The sequence below is a fragment of the Labrus bergylta genome, chromosome 14, assembly GCF_963930695.1.
Source record: "Labrus bergylta chromosome 14, fLabBer1.1, whole genome shotgun sequence".
In the NCBI taxonomy this organism is placed as follows: Eukaryota; Metazoa; Chordata; class Actinopteri; order Labriformes; family Labridae; genus Labrus; species Labrus bergylta.
The window spans coordinates 26,245,292-26,263,074 of record NC_089208.1 but is presented as its reverse complement, the minus strand read 5'-3'; the positions used below and the strand labels follow the sequence as shown (position 1 = coordinate 26,263,074).

The 17,783-nt window shown below is 40.4% G+C and overlaps 1 protein-coding gene across 2 annotated transcripts in view; it reads right to left on the bottom strand.

Moving 5' to 3' along the window:
- The window catches only part of LOC109980795 (protein turtle homolog B-like), a 133,935-nt gene that overhangs the window by 97,390 nt on the left and 18,762 nt on the right, over positions 1-17,783 (bottom strand). For both annotated transcript variants that reach the window (XM_029276505.2, XM_065963065.1), the window contains exon 2: positions 7,780-7,971. In XM_029276505.2, coding sequence (XP_029132338.1) covers positions 7,780-7,971 — 192 coding nt within the window. The remainder of the gene's footprint in view (positions 1-7,779; positions 7,972-17,783) is intronic.

Here is a 17,783-nt window from a genome sequence, read left to right as displayed (position 1 = left end):
TAAAACTCCACAGATCTCTTCAACCTGAATAAATAAAACGGTTAAAACGATTGTTGAAAATGTGAAAATAAAGAGTTTAGTTTAGTAGGCTTTTTGATACCACAAACAGATTCCGTCTCAAGAACGATTTTTAAGGGTTCCCAGAAAAGAAAAGAAACGGGAAATCCTCTGAAAGAACTTCTGACTGGATCCTTTGTGTTACACATCACGCTGTCTTACTCTAACTACGGCAAGCAGCAGCTCTGAACACTTCCATCATGCTTCAATCTTTTTATCGCTTTTCTCCATGAGGTGTCAATCCTTCTTACACTCATTAAAATCCAGCATTGTTTGATCTGTTTGACCTTTTACTGCAAGTGAAAAGACAAATATGAGGCACACATGGTGATTAGCACATTAGAGATACAGATATCATTTAAAACACTAAAATCACTTTTTTTTTCCTTCTTAATTTCTTTAATGTGCAGAACAAGATTTGTTCCCCTCAAAGTGTTACCTACTACAGATGAATCCGATCACACTGAATATATGAGTGCAACAGTTCACAGAGATGCTCACTGTAAAACATTTATAAATAAGATGTCATACAGACACTTGGAGCGTGTGAACAGAGAATATTTTCATCCAAACTGTCCCTGTGCAAGTCTTTCAGATTGGAAGAATGAATGATGTCACGGCAGAGCAATGCAGCTGCTGCAGAAAGAAGAAAGAGAGAGCCTACATGGAGCCGTGTTACTCGTCTTCTCTCCTTATTTAAGGGAATCTAAAGAGTGACTCTTTCAGCTACTGGACTGAATCAGCTACTTATGTGAATACTTTTCTACCCTGTGGAGCAGTGACAGTGTGTCACTAGGTTTTTATTAAACCCTGCAGAGACATTGCCCTGTTAAATCATTTAATCACACGATACAGAAGACTTTTCTTTCTCAGGTAGATCCAAATTATTCAAGCCCGGCCCACACTCAGAGAGTTTTAAAAATCTGAACAGATGTTACATGTGAGAGACCTTCACATAGTTTGTGGAGACGCACAACAATATGACAACAACAGCATGCCACACACTAGCAGATTACATTCACCAACAATTAGACACCTGACTCTTGAATTCTTTCTAGATCTCTCAGCAGGCAAACGATACTTTAAAGTAAACAAACACAGCGGACAAAAGGCAGGCAGAATTCAACTGAAAATTCTCAAAGAAAAACAAGACAAAGTTAAGGATGATGTCATTGAGACAGAGTTAACAAGAGCTGGAGGTGAGTAAAAATGTATTTGCTGGGTTGTTGAACTACCTTCTTCAGCCAGCTTGCCTTCCAATTGCCTCACAACTAATCTTTTTTTGTTGTTGTAAAAAATTGACAGTGTGTGTACTTGTCTGTCCTTGGGGTTCCCAACACACATAAGGATATCTGATCATAAACATTAAACATGTTTAACATTAACAATTTGAAATGGGTGTGGCCACCACCGGCCTCATTCCTGCACGGCCTGCACCGACCTCCACCTCAGCAGCAAGGAAGTGTTGACAACAGGAACGCCAAGAATACAAAGGAGAAATATTTCCTGCATATTATCCCATCTCCTCCTATCCCAGTTTTCTTTTGTAACATAACGAGCAAGCTCTTTTTTAAGATTTATTTTTGGGCTTTTTGTGCATTTAATGGAGAGATAGGACAGTGGATAGAGCTGGAAATCAGGGAGAGAGAGAGTAGGAGGGAGGGCACTAACCACTGTGCTACCAGCGCCCCATGAGTAAGATCTTGTACCTGCTTTTTGTAAAGCGCCTCGAGATAACACTTGTTAGGAATTGGTGCTATACAAATAATGATTGATTTATTGATTCAGTTAGATTTATAGTGTGAGAAACATGCATGTCTGTAACATATTTCATGCCAATACATCCACTATAGTAGTTAAAATAAATTGATCATCTACAACAACACTCCAAATGTGCACATCTCTGTGTAGATTCATCATAGCAGAGAAAAGAATAGGATCCTGAAGGCAGCACAGGCAGTCACCAGGACCTCACATCATTGAAGTAATAATGACAGAAATCCAGCTGTTCCTCTGATCGTGTTCAGTCACTTTTTGTTTCTTCTTTCAGTTTCATGCAGTCAACACATCGCCGTCTGTCACAGAGCTCAAGAAGTCATGACTGACATTAACTGTGATAACCTGAGAGGAGGTATTCTCCCTCCACTGTTCTATGAGGCTGCTTCTCATGCTGTGGGTTACCTTCTTATAACTATGATCGTGTTCAACCTCTATGATGCTGATCCACTGAAAACTGTGAAACAATGACTTCAGAAGAAGAGAGCCACACATCATTCATCCATCAGAACATCCTAATAAATGTATCAGTCATATACCTGTGAGGAGGGACTGATCATCTGAAGATTACTTCGCCCAACTTCAAACCAGTTTAAAAAAAGTGAGATATAATTAAACATAGTTACATTAATGAGGAAAAGAGGACGTCATTGAGTATAAAAAGTTTGAACTTTGAACAATTGTTTTAGTTTTAATTGAATGTAAGAAATTTAGAAATGTCTTTGTTTTTGTTCTTGTATGAAATCTGAAACTTGTAATGTTTGTTTTGTTAAGTTCTTGTGTAACTTGTTCACAATGTGAAAAGTCTTTAACGTATAATAAATTAAGGCCCCGGGTCCACCTAGCGTTTTCTGCTGGCTGTGCACTCGGGAGAGCTTGCATGAAGTGTTTGTGCGCTGAGAAGAAGAGGACTGCACATCTGTCCTGTCTCTATGACAACAGTCTGTTGACACGGCCACTCTATGACGGCAAAACTAAAAGAAAATCATATATTTGGAAAAGAGCGGCAGTGACGTCTACAGCGCCTTTCTGAAAACTTGAGAGATTTTCAACTGGAGCGATCAGAGCATCGGCATAGAAAAGAGAGAGCGCTCAGAAAAAAGACGCTGGGAGCTGGGGTTTTTTTCTCCAGGCGGCCGCCTGCTGCTGCGAACACTCTCTACTCATGGAGAACATTATAAAAAGATGCTGGCCCTCAGAAAACAACGTTAGATGGACTATGGTTTATTTCTGGGCTTTTTGGGCCTTTTATTCAGACAGGACAGAAATCGGGGAGAGAGAGGGGGGAAGGACATGCGGGAAAGGAGCCAAAAGTCAGATTTGAACCTGGGCCATCGCTTGGAGGACTACAGCCTCCATACATAAGGCGCATGCACTAACCACAAGGCTACCAACGTCCCTTTGGTTTTCTTTTCAAATGAAATTATTCTGGGGAATTTATTTGTATTCGTCAGAAACCCTTTGTGTTGTATATTGTAACTGTAAATTGATTACATGGACAGAAATATAATACTGCAGCTTTCATTTATTTCTTTCATAAGAATGAACCTTTATTTCCTATTTATTTTTGCATTAAAGAAAGATGTATTAATACTGTCTCTGAGGACCAAAATCTTCTGTGGAAGAAGGAACACACAGCAGATTTATGAGCTTCAGGAAGTGTCAGCTGGAGAAAGTCATTTTAAAATGTCAGCGTACTTCTGGACCGGATCAGAGATCAGAGATCTTCCATGATGATAGGCCGCATTCAACTTTCAACACTTCCTGCAGCCCCCCCCCCCCCCCCCCCCCCGTCCCTTATTTCTAGTTCCATCTTTAATTCCATATGCTGTTTTCTTCCTATTTCTTTTTTAATCTCGTCCGCTCCACACTCTCTCATGGAAATGTCTGATATTTTGCTCTGCCTCTTTGACCCTCTTTCTTCCTCTTGATAAAAAAAAAAAAGACAACGGCTTGTTTGAGAGCGAGGGGCAGACAGGCGTCCAGGAAACGCTCCCCCTGTGGCCTGCTCGCCTCATTAACCCTCGAATCTAAAGAGGGTACAATGTAAGCCTCTATATCTCAGCAGCTTTGACCATGATCTCTGACATCATGCCATGATGTCATATCACTGGAGCACAGAGGGAGGTTGGTGTCCGCCTGCAGCAGGCTTTATACGTTTCAGAGCTGCATTGTTAAACAAAGATGAATTCCCTACTAAAAACCAGTGATGTGAAAAATGTAAATGTAGGACATTATGACAGTTACATAAAATTAAGTAAAACAAGAGTCACTCAAAGTTAGAATCACTTTAACTTTAAAGTCCCTCCGAGGGAGACGATCTGTGAAACTTTAAATGTAGGTTGTGATCTTCCAATAAACCTGAGGGTTACCCAAATCTTGTTTCATTCCAAATCTGCTTCTAAAACAGATTTCAGGTATGAATTCAGATATCAAACTTAAATTACCCTCCTAGTTTTATCAGGAAAGAGCAATGTCGAAATCATTTGTTTTTCTAAAGCCTGCCTTGCTGACATTTGTAGGAAGCCAGTTTAAACTCAAAAAGCTTATTTCTTTGCAAACCTATTCTGTCTGAATGAGACTTCCTGTTTAAAGAGGATTATTTAAACATAAATCAATCATTTCATAACGCTGTTCCCATTTTTACAGCAACATTAGAGGTTGTTAATATCAATCAGGCCGTAGCTAATAACTTCTACAATCAGGTAACAAAACATGATGACAGCATTAAAGGGAATCTTTGGGTTTGAAGCTATAGTATGCAACATTATGTTACCTCTCGTCTCCACCACACAGAATCAAGCAGCGACTCTGATGGGACTGACCCCATAGCTGCCCCCCTCCCCTCTGGAGATCACTCCCCACACATGCTCAACGCTGCACTAACCTGTCACCTTTTCAAACAAGCTTTTAATGTTTGATTGTGCTGTGCGTCCTTTTAATGTCTTGTTTCTAGGACGTGTGTGTAATGTTGAATTGTTTGTTAGGGTCAATACAATTTTGGGTAAAATAACACATTTTCATTATTGCATGTTAATAAATGTGTGTCTGAGCTGATCGTAAATGCCCTCCTTTCTATCTTTTTTGTTGTTGTTGTTATGAGGCCAAAAATACAATCAGGGTTAGCTTGCATGTAACTAGCCAATCGCAGAGCAGCATCTCTGTGAGGAGAATGAGTGGGTTGCTTCGCAAAAGTCAAGTTTAGAACTACCATCATCTAAAGTCTATGTGACTTGTGTCAACAGCTCCCTCTCTCTCTCTCCTTCTCGCTCTCTCTTTTGGGATGTATATCAATCGGCCGTCAGTGTTTCTGTCCAACATAACTGTCTCTGATGTACGTGACTTTGGATAAAAGTGTCTGCTAAGTGAATTGTAGAATAACTATTTGAGTTGAACAGACACAGTTTACAGGGACAGCGCTTGGTGCTGATTATATTCAAAAGTTGCTTACTGCCACTTTCACTCATGTTGAACATCAGGTTTTTGCCTGATAGACTGAAACTTTGTCTTGTCTAAATGAAATTGTCCATTGGGAGCTGAAAGTGTGCAGACCTTTTTTTCTTTTTCCTGCACGTCCTGTCCTAAGCCTGTATGCATTCTCGTTTTCTCTTTTTAACATCAGTTACTTGCAAATGTTGAAAAATAGACTTAAAAAGGAATTGGAGTCAAAAAGAGAATTTCATGCTAAGTGGGAAAATTATTCTAATGAGCACCATCCCAACATTACACGAGTCGAGTTTGCAAAATTGCAAACAAATTGCCACACTGAGTGGAGGGTCCGTTTTTTAATGATCAAAGTGGACTGCCGTTCAAAGAACAACTTCATGTGAGACTTAGAAACATGTCGTATCAGAGCTCAGTCCTGTTCCCAGATCACTCGTAGACTTTTCGGTTCATGACAGGAAATGTTCACACTTAATGGTTGGTGCTTACATTTCATCCTCCTGCTCTGATTGTTGGCACCATAGATTCTGAAACTCTGCTGCTCTTTGTGCTCAGTGATCAAATCAATGAATTTAAAGCTTGTCTCCAAAATCAGAGAACTCTTAACATATGGGAGTAGGGACTGTGGTGAACTATATTCAGCGCAATAAAAAAAAACATTTAGGACACTTCTTGTCTCTTGCTGGTTGCAGAAGATGACGTCATGGCATGGAACCTGGGGGGACAGAGCCTTCTCCATAGCTGCCCCCTCCCTCTGGAACTCACTCCCTACACACATTCAACACTGCACCGACCGTCCTACTTTCAAATCACTGATCAAAACTCACCTCTTCAAACAAGCTTTTAATGTATGATTGTGATGTCTTTTCTGTTTTCTGTAGTTTACCTTTATTGTTGTTATCTTTATTGTTGTTATCTTTATGATTTGTGTGTAATGCTGCGATGTCCGTTAGTCTGTCCTTACTGTGCTGTTCTTTATGTTTTAACCATTGTAAAGTGTCTTTGAGTTTTTAAAAGCGCTTATAAATCAAATGTATTATTATTATTATTATTATTATTATTATTATTATGGCAGTTGCACAACTAAAATATGCAGCATAACGTCGACTGAGGATCATAATGGTAAATGATTTAATGAATTTCACACTCTGAGATTTCACATACTGAGCGTATTTTCACAAAACAATTTAATATAACAAATAAATATAAAGTAATGAACTCATTTATCTGTTTAAACAGAGAATGGTCTCGTGTCAACCATCAACATTAGGGAAAAACTTACGTTACTGCGTTGAAAACCTTTTACGCTTTTTTTTTTAAAAAGGTCTTCTAAATGTCTGTAAAGATGCTGCCTAATATTATCAGTTTGTTGTTTCTGTGTCCTGTGTCCAAACTGGTCCCCTTGTCTGTCTGGGACACAATAAGTCTATTGTATGTGCTCACTCAGAGTTCAGGCATCATTACAACATATTCACTAAATAGTGCACTTTATTCTGAATAATAGAATTCTACACAGGCAGTCTTCACATATTATCTTTCATCAATATCTTAAATTCCACAAAAAAGACCTCTGAACATTTAAAGACTACCAATGACACCCCAGAACCATCTGAGAAAACTACAGCTGGAACAAAACCTCTGACTGTCTAACAAAAGCTTCAAAGTTCAGATGAAACTGGAGCAGAGTTCTCTTTTTGCTTCTGAATATTTTTGTGATTCCTTAGAAACACAAAGCTGGAGAGAAACAAGAAAACTAGATTAGACCTTGAAAAATGTCTTTAAAAATTAAATATTCAAAGTTTCCCCCTCAAGATGGGATTAGAGCGTGAAAAATCTCTCTGCAAAGTGAGTCTGATGTGCTTCTTCTTTTTTTCCTCAGTTCACACTCGTGACATTTTATTTCTCCTTGTTGGATGAAAATACAGAATGTATGAATCTGGAAATGTTTCTCCCCCATAAACTTAAACCGCTTCAGGTAAGATGTCACCCTTTTTTTTTTTGGGGGGGGGGGGGGGGGTTCATCCCCCAGTATCAAGAGAGCACGCCAGCTAAACTTGGGCGAGTCCTTTGGCATCGCTGCTACTGGACTGAAGGATTGTTGACCTGTTTGCAGCCAACATGCTGCCCCTTCATGTTGTAGAGGATGATAAAGACACTGAACTCTGGCAAGAGCTCCATGTGGAGGAGGATTCTGCGCAGGTGAATCGTTGAAGAGCATACAGCGTTGAAGGAGTACTTGCCCGGGTTATAATCAACTTTATTTTTAGCATAGCATAAGATACCGCTCCTGTACTTTAGAGAGGCTATTGAAATACGAGCCGAAACGCCCCTCTCTCTATCCATCTATCCAGCTTTCTATCTAGACCCATCACTTACAGGAAGCTGGTGTTTGTCAGATATTCTGCAGGCGTCATTATTCAACCAGAGACAACAAACGAGGCTTTTGAATGTGTTATCAGGTCACTGTTTAAAGTCTGCGTCTGAATGTTTTCCCCGTCTTACCTGCGTACTCCGGGTCCACATGAGGAGGGTAGAAGCGAAAGTTGATGAAGAAGGGGATGGGCATTCCATACTTGAACCACTCCACCACGTAGGGCTGGCCGTTCAGGGGGTGGGACACGTCGCATCCCAGGATGACGTTCTCTCCTGCTCGAGATGTCACAAACTGAGGCTCCTCTCGCACTCCGTGGGCACCTGGAGGTAACAGCGTTTACAGGTTAGCCTGGTCAACAATCACAGGGGGTCCGACGTCCATTTAATCTGATATTATTGTCGCTCTTTGGTGTATGTTGTAACGATTCTGTGCAACAAACAATAAAGAAACTTTGGATTAAAATGGTAAAAAGCTAAAGTAGCTAACTTTAGCTCGCTGAAATCCTTTTGTCCACATACTTAACTCTACTGTATGACATCTGTCATACAGTAGAGTTAAGAATGGTGGTCATGTCATTTTTAATAGTGAAAACATGACAGAGCTGGAAATGTGTAATGTCAAGTTGACAGATGGAGCTCTCCTAACATGCATTCAATGGGCAAAAAATTTAAAGTCGTGTTTAAAAACAAAAGGTAGTTGAAGCTTGAAAACAAGCTTCAATGTTAATGTTAAACAAATGTTAATGTTAATGTCAATGTTAATGTTAAACAAAGCTTGAAAACATAGTTGAAGCTTCATAATTAACAGCATTATACAATTCATCTGATATCTCATTCAAACCATAAATCTTGTTCACAAAAGTAACACTTTCTATTTCAGAGGTAGAGGTCTTAGACAGAGTCCAGAGAGGAAATAAACACCTGTGCAACTTCATTCTTTGATTTTTGTTTAGCCACTGTTGACACTAAATCCTCACCTTTTGTGGCCTGCTTCTCTAATCTTTGGGCTGCCGTGACTCAATTTGAGGGAAACAACTTTTGCTAAGCTGATTTCACTAGTTTAACAGAAATGCCAACATGCACATTAGATATGGATCAGAAGAGAAAGAAAGAAATCAGACAGGTCTTTATAAAGCAGTAAGTGTGTGTGTGTGTGTGTGTGTGTGTGTGTGTGTGTGTGAGTGAGTGATAACACAAACATTTGCTCGCCTACAAGTACCATCAGTCAGGACAGCAGAGGCTGCCAGTGACAAATCCAACACAGAGCCAAGGCCAGTGGGCTGGGAGAAGCAGGATTAACGACACATGAATGTGATTTATCTCAACACCATCTTTTTCATGTAATTTGTCTGACTGAATGTGGGCGGACAAAAACACAAAAGTGTTAATGTGACAGTTATCTTTCAACCTTCAACCTTTCACAAATACAACTGGCTCGGTGATGGAGCAGTCCCAGTGAAAGCGTGCGTCTGTTTTTCTAGCTTGCTAGATTGATTCCAGGCAAATGACTCTGTAGCTTTGCTTTATAAGCGGAAACCTGGTGTGGTAGCATTTTACCAGTCGATACGGAGAATCAGACGGACTCACTGCATGTGCCTCAGTGGCCTGTAGGAAGACAGGCAGGCAGCTTCTTCTGCACACACATGATGGCCTACTGCCTTATATTGAATCTCATTAGACAAAACAAGAAGGTGACATGTGCGCAAGAACCCAATGGGACTCCATCTATTACATCTCCATAAACAGTACCTTAAAAGTGTACAAGCAATGAGTCCCAGTGTTATCTACAGATATAAGAAAAGTGAAATGCAAGATCTGTGATTGGTTATTCTGTGTTTAAAAAGCCATGATGGTAAGTAGTGAACATAACATGAATCAAGTTTTTAAAAAAAAGCTCTGCTATCTTCTCCTGATCTGAAACATGTTTAGCAAAGCCTGATTATACATCAAGCCTTCTGTTCACTTTCATCACAACTTCTTATCTTTAAACGCACCCTGAAGCCTGATTTAAACCTGCTCACTGAATCCACACAGGGCCTACACTAAACATGATGTAAAGCCTCTGTTGTTTGAATGGTCGATAGTATTGAATAGTACCAAAGCTTTTAAAAAACTACAAATCTTCAGTCATATATTTAACCAAAAGCTGCTGGGAGCCAAAAAGAGGAAGCAGCCAAACACGGCGCTACACCGGGGCTAGGGGGCGCTATAGCCCTATCACAAATCTGTCTAGCCCTGGTTAAGCCCCGTCATGTATTTTGGTAGTTTTGTTTCCTTTTTAAATAAACTGTAAAAAAAAGCAACCATACATATCAGTCAAACTCCTCCTCAGCCCCGGGAGAAAAAAATATCCTGGTGCCGTCCCTGGAAGCAGCAGTGGTCCATTCAAATTAGTCAGTTCAACTAGATAATGAGTGATAATGGAGATGGAATATTGTCATTATTTGGCTGTTTTTGTACTTACATTGCAAAAATACATTGGCAACATTTTAGTACCAAAACATTGCTAATGTATTTGTTTAATTGAGGCAGTGTGCAGGAGTTTATCTGCACTTTTTGGTGGTTAAAAATCAAGAGATGAACCAAATATGACTTCTCTTTTTGTGGCTGTGTTAACATATATCTATATCGGTTTACTAGTGTGGTGTTGAGGTTTAAACTTCTGATATTGTGACATCCCTCGGCTGCTCTGTGTTTGCTGTGTCGCCCGCTTGTTACACAGCCAAAGTGGGAACTGAAGATGGGGATTTTATCTCAAGGTGTAGAGCTTTTTCCAGCTTCTTCTTTATGGAGATGGAGATAGAAATGTGGGTAACAATTGCTTTTGGTTGACTTACTGCAACACAGATTATATGCAAACACAATATGACTGTAGACTTTTAAAACTTTCGATCGCTGCTCTAGATCTAGCTTCATGTGGAAGTTCATTAGCTGTAGCAGCTAGCAACAAGCTAGCAGCCAGCACAGTGTCCTTAGTATGTTTTTTTGTGAAGCTACAAAGCTGACCAATCAAAGTTGTTGTGGTGCACTGCGACATGAAGATCATGTAGAGATGTTGAATGAAGAAAAATGAATGAATGTGTGAGAGAAGATAAACAGTCTTCCTGCTTGAATTTATGCTGAGCTCCATTAGTAGTTATGCTACTTTGGCCCTAAACTGCGGATATATTTCCCATGATGCACTTAACATGTCTCTCCTCCTCTCCCCTTCATCTGTTCATATTTTTTATCAATACCCAGTCAGACGTCAGATGCTTAAGTTAGAAACTGAAAGTGTCTTTGTCACAGTACATAGGAGCAGAAGTAAGATTTTACTCACCACATAAATGTAATACTTCGACCAGATATACAACAACAGTAATTGTCTAGATAAACTACAAGCAATGCTCCACAGGGGAGGAAATGGGTTTGTTTGTGTTGTAATTTCTACTTCTGCAAATGAAATGCAGGTGGGTGAAACTCAGCAGAAATAGAACCAGGTCGATGGTTTTGCTTGCTCAGCTTCACTTAACACAGAGGAAGTCAGGGCATCTTTCTTAAGAACAATCTGAAACTTCATTTAGTTTACTCGCTCGTTAGGAATCTGTTAGGAATCAGTGCATGCAATGACAGGTATTTAGGCAGAAATTAGATAGACAAACGGATATCATAGGGCAGTAAAATGAGATGAAACCATGCTGACAATTAAAGCTTTATATGGTATTTCCTTTGAAAGAATCAATTTATAATTTTTTCCCTAAAGGTCAGAATTTATATTTCTGATGTTATTTAACTCCCTTACATAAGAAGTAAACATACCTTGTTTTACCCCATGCTGTTTAGGAGGTGTTTTTTATTCACCGTCTACCTGAATCTGTGCGAGGGCAGAATGATTTGGAAGTTTCATGTTAGATCTACCGTCACAATCTTGAAATACTACACTTCCTTTTGACTTGGCTGTGGTATTGAGTGTCACTGGTAACACTGGTTAACTTCATTTTTTTTTTTTCTTCAACTAGGACAAAGTCTAGAGAATATGTAGATGATGATGCTTTGGACTGTGTTTGTCTTTATTTTAGAAGAGGAAAAAGTTAAGGAAAAAGTTAAGGAAAAAGCAGCAACCAATCAAAGGCAGACATTCTGCTGAGCTTCAATCCATCACTTGATGTTTCTCCATTTTTCTATTAGCAGAATAATATTGTTGTGGAAGAGAGTGAACTAATTATGCTGCGGTAATAATTGAATATCCATTCAGGGCCAGCAATAAATTCTTAATAGTGCAACCACAAATTAGCCATCTTGACTTTTCAAATGCATATTAAGGCTGCAGCAGAAAAGCTTTCAAAGTCACCTTGAACTGAGATCGATATGAAAATCATCTAATTGTCTGGGTTTTTTGCACTAAACAGGAGATGTTTATCTTGTAATTAGGCCTAATTGTGGATGTCTAATGGAATTAAAGCACATGCACTTCCAACGTGATATGTTAATCAACCAGCTATGTTTCTCTGAACAAAGAGCTGAGTGGTTCAGGAAGATCTCCATATTCATCATTACATTCACAGGTCTATTACTTCTACACAGCACATAGTATAGAGCACCTCTGAGCAGCATATATCGAGTGTATTACATCACTGAGAGGCTGTGTGTGTGTGTGTGTGTGTGAGTGTGTTGGAAGGAGCCTGTGGATTTGTGATTTGATGTGTGCGTGTGTGCTCCCCTGCACGCCGTCAGAACCAGATAATAACTGAGCAAGTGTGCCTTTCCCAGTGGTGAAACCCCCACCCCCCCCCACCCCCACCCCCACCCCCTCACGCACATGCATGCTACCTCAACCCGTTGTATGTGTTGATTGGCTGATGGTGACATCATGGCAGATAGTAGAAAAACAGCCCCACTGGAAGGTATGACTTCACTGTTTATAACTGATGAGACGGAGAGGGAGCGAGAGAGCTGGAGACGGCGAGAGGAGAAGCAGAGCTGATTCGTTCACACACACACACACACACACACACACACACACACACACACACACACACACACACACACACACACACACACACACACACACACCCACCCAGAGGGCATAGCTCATTTACAATCAAAGACCCAGGGGAGGCCACCGTCGTGAGGTTTTAACCACTCAGGTGCACAGTAACACACACAAGTGAAGGAGAAGAGGCATTTGTGATTGTTACCAGGAGTACTGCAACACAGGTGTAAGGTAAATCATGTGCCACATTAAAGCCACCATTCATAATCATTTAAAATATATTGTGCATCAGTAACAGAAGAATCAGAGAGTGACACGACAAGTGAGCAAGATGAAGATGTCTATTATGTGAGCTAAAAAACCTTTGGTGTTGACCCTGTCACTGAAATCAATTTATAGGGTCAATTGTAGCATTGAACGGATCACCCTGGGGAGGCACAGGCCATCATTTTTAAGGGACCATGAACACTCCTGTGGCTGTGCCCCTGTCGTGATTGGCAGTTTTATTTTTGCTTTGCTACGAGGGAGCAGCTTTCTCCTGGTACGACAGCGGTAGAGTGAGGGAACCTGGATCCAGGTCTGACTAGCTGTGGCATACACATGTGACTATGTGGCCGTGGCAAAATCTATACAGTTTATACTTCGAGGTCTGCAGGGGGTCTGGAGTCAATCTCAGCAGTCATTTGGCAAGAGGCAGGGAATACCATGGCCAGTTCACCAGTCAATCACAGGGCTGACATATAGAGATTTAAGGGGCAACTTTGAAAGAGCTATATTGTAAAAGTTTCAAGTATTTGAACGGTGAAGTATTTGAAAAAGTATCAGAGACACTAACCAGCTGTAAACCATTCAAACATGTTTAGACTATCAGTTGGTGCATTTTAATTAATTCCAGAAAACTGCACTGAACTTTTAACATTCAACAAACATTCTTAAGACAACGTAAATTTACTTAATTGCCATCATTTTCTAATATTGCAAAGAAAACATCTAAATGTTAAATGTGCATTGATGATACACATGGTCTCCACAAAACTCCAGCAAACTGCAATGTAAGACCCTCCTGTGTGATTTACAAGTGATACAATTGTCTCCATGTTTTGAGGTATGATAGATGAACGGTTCCTCATTCAGAAGATGTGTGACAGTAGAGTTCTACGGGAGAGTACAGACAGGTATTTGTGCAAGTTGAAGCATCTGAGAATTTTGCATCTCTATGCTTAATCGAGGTGGCAAAAAGGCCAAGCATGACAATTCAAGTGAGATTGTAACCTAAACAACACAAGTACGCCATTTTGAACACACATCACTCCAGCGTACTCTCTCAGCCGAGACTCTCTTGGCACTTAAAAACACTCGATATTCTTAAGCTCCCCCGTTCATGTCTCAGCTGGTTCCTCTGGCTCGATGCTGGCTCTGTCTAGCAGCGACAACCAGCCCATTCGGCTAAGTGCCAAACAAAAATGAAATATAAATGAGATTTTCTCACAATGCAACATACATTTTTGATGACTGTAGCAAGGTCAGTGCATTATAATCCAGCCTATTATTCCAGCACCTGCACTCAGTCTTCCTGTTTCTTATTCCAAAATTGAACGTGACTGTGGTGGTAATAAAAGAACAGCTATATGAAATTAATGGAGGCATTAATAATGCTACCAGCCAGGTTACCAAGCTGGGGGGATGTATAATGCTACAGAGGCTTAAAAACAGCATTATTTCTCAGAGCTATGTCGCTACACATTAGCTGAATAGGATACAGGAGAGATTAACCTGCTGGAATTTAAGAGTAATCACTTTACCAGTTTGTGTATAAGATCTGAGTAATTCACAGGGGATGTGTACTGTGGTAGAATGTGTCTTTATTCTCACTGTCACCCGGTCACTAGACTCCATCACAGTCTGCTAACAAAGTCGCAAAATTGCGGCCTCTTTATGAGTTACAAAACAAAGAAGACCATCAGCATAAAGATTTCTTTTTACTATATAGTTTTTTTAAATCCTTGTTACCACTGCTATGAGGGGTAGGTGTCAGACGAGGAGATTAACAGCATGCTGAAGATTCAGGCTTTTAATGCATTTGCACTGCAAAGAGTCAGTGCATGTGTGAATAAGCAGGATGAGGTGGTGATGGTGGCATAGCGGTTAGTTCATGCCCCATGTACAGAACGGCTGTCATTTTTTGAATTAAACAACTTCGAATGACTTTAGAATTGACAGCCCTGATGTAGAGAGGCTGCAGTCTTCCAAGTGGGCGGCCGAGTTCAAGTCCAGCCTGCAGCTCCTTTCTTGCATCTCATTCCCAACTCTCTTAACTTCCTACTTTATCCACTGCCTTCTCTCATAAAGGCATAAAAGCCCAAAAATGATTCTTAAAAATAATTATTTTCTGAGTAAATAACAATACTTTACATATTAGCATCTCAGTTGGGATAATTCTAGGCAAAGCCAATGAATCTGAGTGTATGCAGTTACATGATAATGACAACGACAACAAAGGCTACAGTTTATTATTCTCATCATCCTAGTGCTCGTGCCTAATCCTCGTTCTTTCCATCGTTTCACACATCATCACCATTTTCTACCAAAATCTGGATAATCGTGAGTCTGAAGTTATTCAGTATAAACTAAAACAACTACAGATCTATTTATTTATGAGCCCAAAGAACATCAAGATTGTTTGCTATCCCCAAGCATCAATATTTCCCTGTGTAAGATCAAAGAGAGGTTTAGATTAATAAAGCAAATTGTGCATAACCCTACAGTCTATTCAAGAAAAACCTCTGCAGGGAGAATGTGTTCAATTGGAGAGAGCAGTTGGTAAGGATGAGCTGTGCTAAAACTGCTTTATTTGGAGCCGAGACTAAACCGGGGGAAAACAGGAATCCAAATATTTTGCCGACAAGTGCAGTGAAAATGCATTGCTCATTTGTGTTTTTCCAGCATGTGCTACAAGCCTCAGATATCAGGGTGGCTTAAAACACTAATGCTACACCAAAGGGTGGGGGACTTGACCTAATTCTGGTCTCCTGCTCTCAAGCAAGCTTCCCTCATCATTTGGTTTTCAAAGGAGATCTTTCCAGGGAGTAAAAGTGTCTTATCCCTCCTGCACCGCACAGAAAGGCAAAGCAAAGCTTGTGTGGTGTTAGTCTTGATTTTGTTACACTGTAAACATCTGTGAAAAGTCTGGACAGCAAGAGCACAGGGTTGACTTTAAAAAGCCTGTAATCCTGCTCACAATTTCCATTTGTTTTGAGTCCATGCAAACACGATCACCGACACTCTGCCTGGTTTCCATCAGACAAAAACTTTTAACACGCACTTCGGGTCAGCCTGTTCTATCATGGTGTTGCCGTCAACAAAAGCATTCTGTCTATTAATCCTATTCTTCTCCATGACCCACTTTTCCTGGTGCTGATGTCTGTGTCCTGAATTCCTGGGTGAAATGCAGATATTAGAGTTCTGAGTCAGGGGGAGAACATTGCAAAGATCCTATAAAGGCCTGTTCTACCCGAAGATTTGGAGAATGAGGAAATAAAACTTGCAAAAACTTGCAATGTATCAACAGTTCTAAAACAAGCCAGTTCAAACCAAGAATCCTAGAACCAAGCCCCTATTAATGCAATGCATGAGCAGAATACCCAGTGTGCATATGTAAATGTATGTATAATCTTTAGACAGGAAATCTCCCTTCTTCAGTCTATACCTTGTGCAGTGGTATTGCTTATAGGAGTTGGTGTCTAAACAACTGACAGTGAACTTTGCTACAAGTCAATTGGGTGTTGAAACGGCTGATATGCATCATGGTCTGCTGAAACCAAACTTGTAAAACCAGACAGAAAAGTCTGAAAATGTTGCAGGGAGAAGTTTCAGAGGTTTGAGCGGGTGCGTCTCAGGAAGACTTATGCAGGTTGACTCAGATGCCGTCGCCTGCATTTCACCTTGTCATGTGCCTTTGCCTTCTAGGTTTACCCTGCGACCCCTTGTTTCTGCTTCCTTTCACCGCCTACAAATGACGCTCATTGCCCCAAACATTGTTTGTAGGAAATTCCAGAGCCTATAGTTTAGCTGTCCATTTTGTCGATGTGGTAGCAGATGTTCTGAGCTCAGATCGTTGTTTTTACTGGAATCCTCCCTAATGAAGTGGTTTAATTTGCTGAAAACTGTTTTGGGTTTAGAAATCTGTGTTGCACCTTCAGCGGGACACAGAAGTTTTATCTGAAGTTGTTTTAATAAGATTTCTAAAAAGACTCTCCATCAGATTCACCAACATGTTCCTGAATGACTGATTTGTTCACAGCTGTGTTCTTATCTCCTTGTGTTATAAAGTATAAAGCGTGTGCATGTTGTCCCACATTAGCATTGGAAACTGCCCACGAATGAACATAAAAGGGTGAGTGCAGGGCCCTGCACACACACACACACACACACACACACTGTCAAAAATGTTGTGTATCAGAAAACTCAACACTTGAATGAATCTTGATTTTGCATAGACAGATGTGTCACCTTTACAAATGTCTCTGACTTTTTTAAGTAGGTGCTTCCACTTGTGAACCTGGTGATGTCTTCTACCCAGGAGTCTAAAATTTTTAAAGAGTGTCTGTGGGAGGTACAAAGACATGTATTTGAGCCTCTTACCTCCTGTTGATTGGCTGGAATTAAGGCCAGATGGCTGAGAGTGGATCAGCGGACAAGTTCAGTAGGGCTCACAGAAAGGGGGGCAAACCAGTATTTGACTCTGAACACAAAAAGCCTATTTCATAAACAAGCTCATTAAAAAAAGCTACATTATTCATACGGGCTAAATGACCCCTTTCAGCTTGCCACTTTTGGACCTTCTTCCTGTTGGCCATGCTAACAAGTTAGCAAGCGACAACATTGTGGAACGTTGAAAACATGGACAACTTTACAAGTCAAGTACAAACTATCCTTTAGAACACTTTCGGTACAAATTCAATTCAACTGATCCCTCTAGCTTATGGTGGTATCTAAAGGCAGATGACTATGCAACTTCTGCTATGGTATGCATTCAAGCTGTTGGACTTCAGGTCAAAGGCCAACGCAGGGACTATGGAGCCTGAGCAGAACATCTATGTCAGTTTGGTTCTGAATGAGGCACAAACATAAGAGTAAATCGATGCCCAACTGTATTATGTTA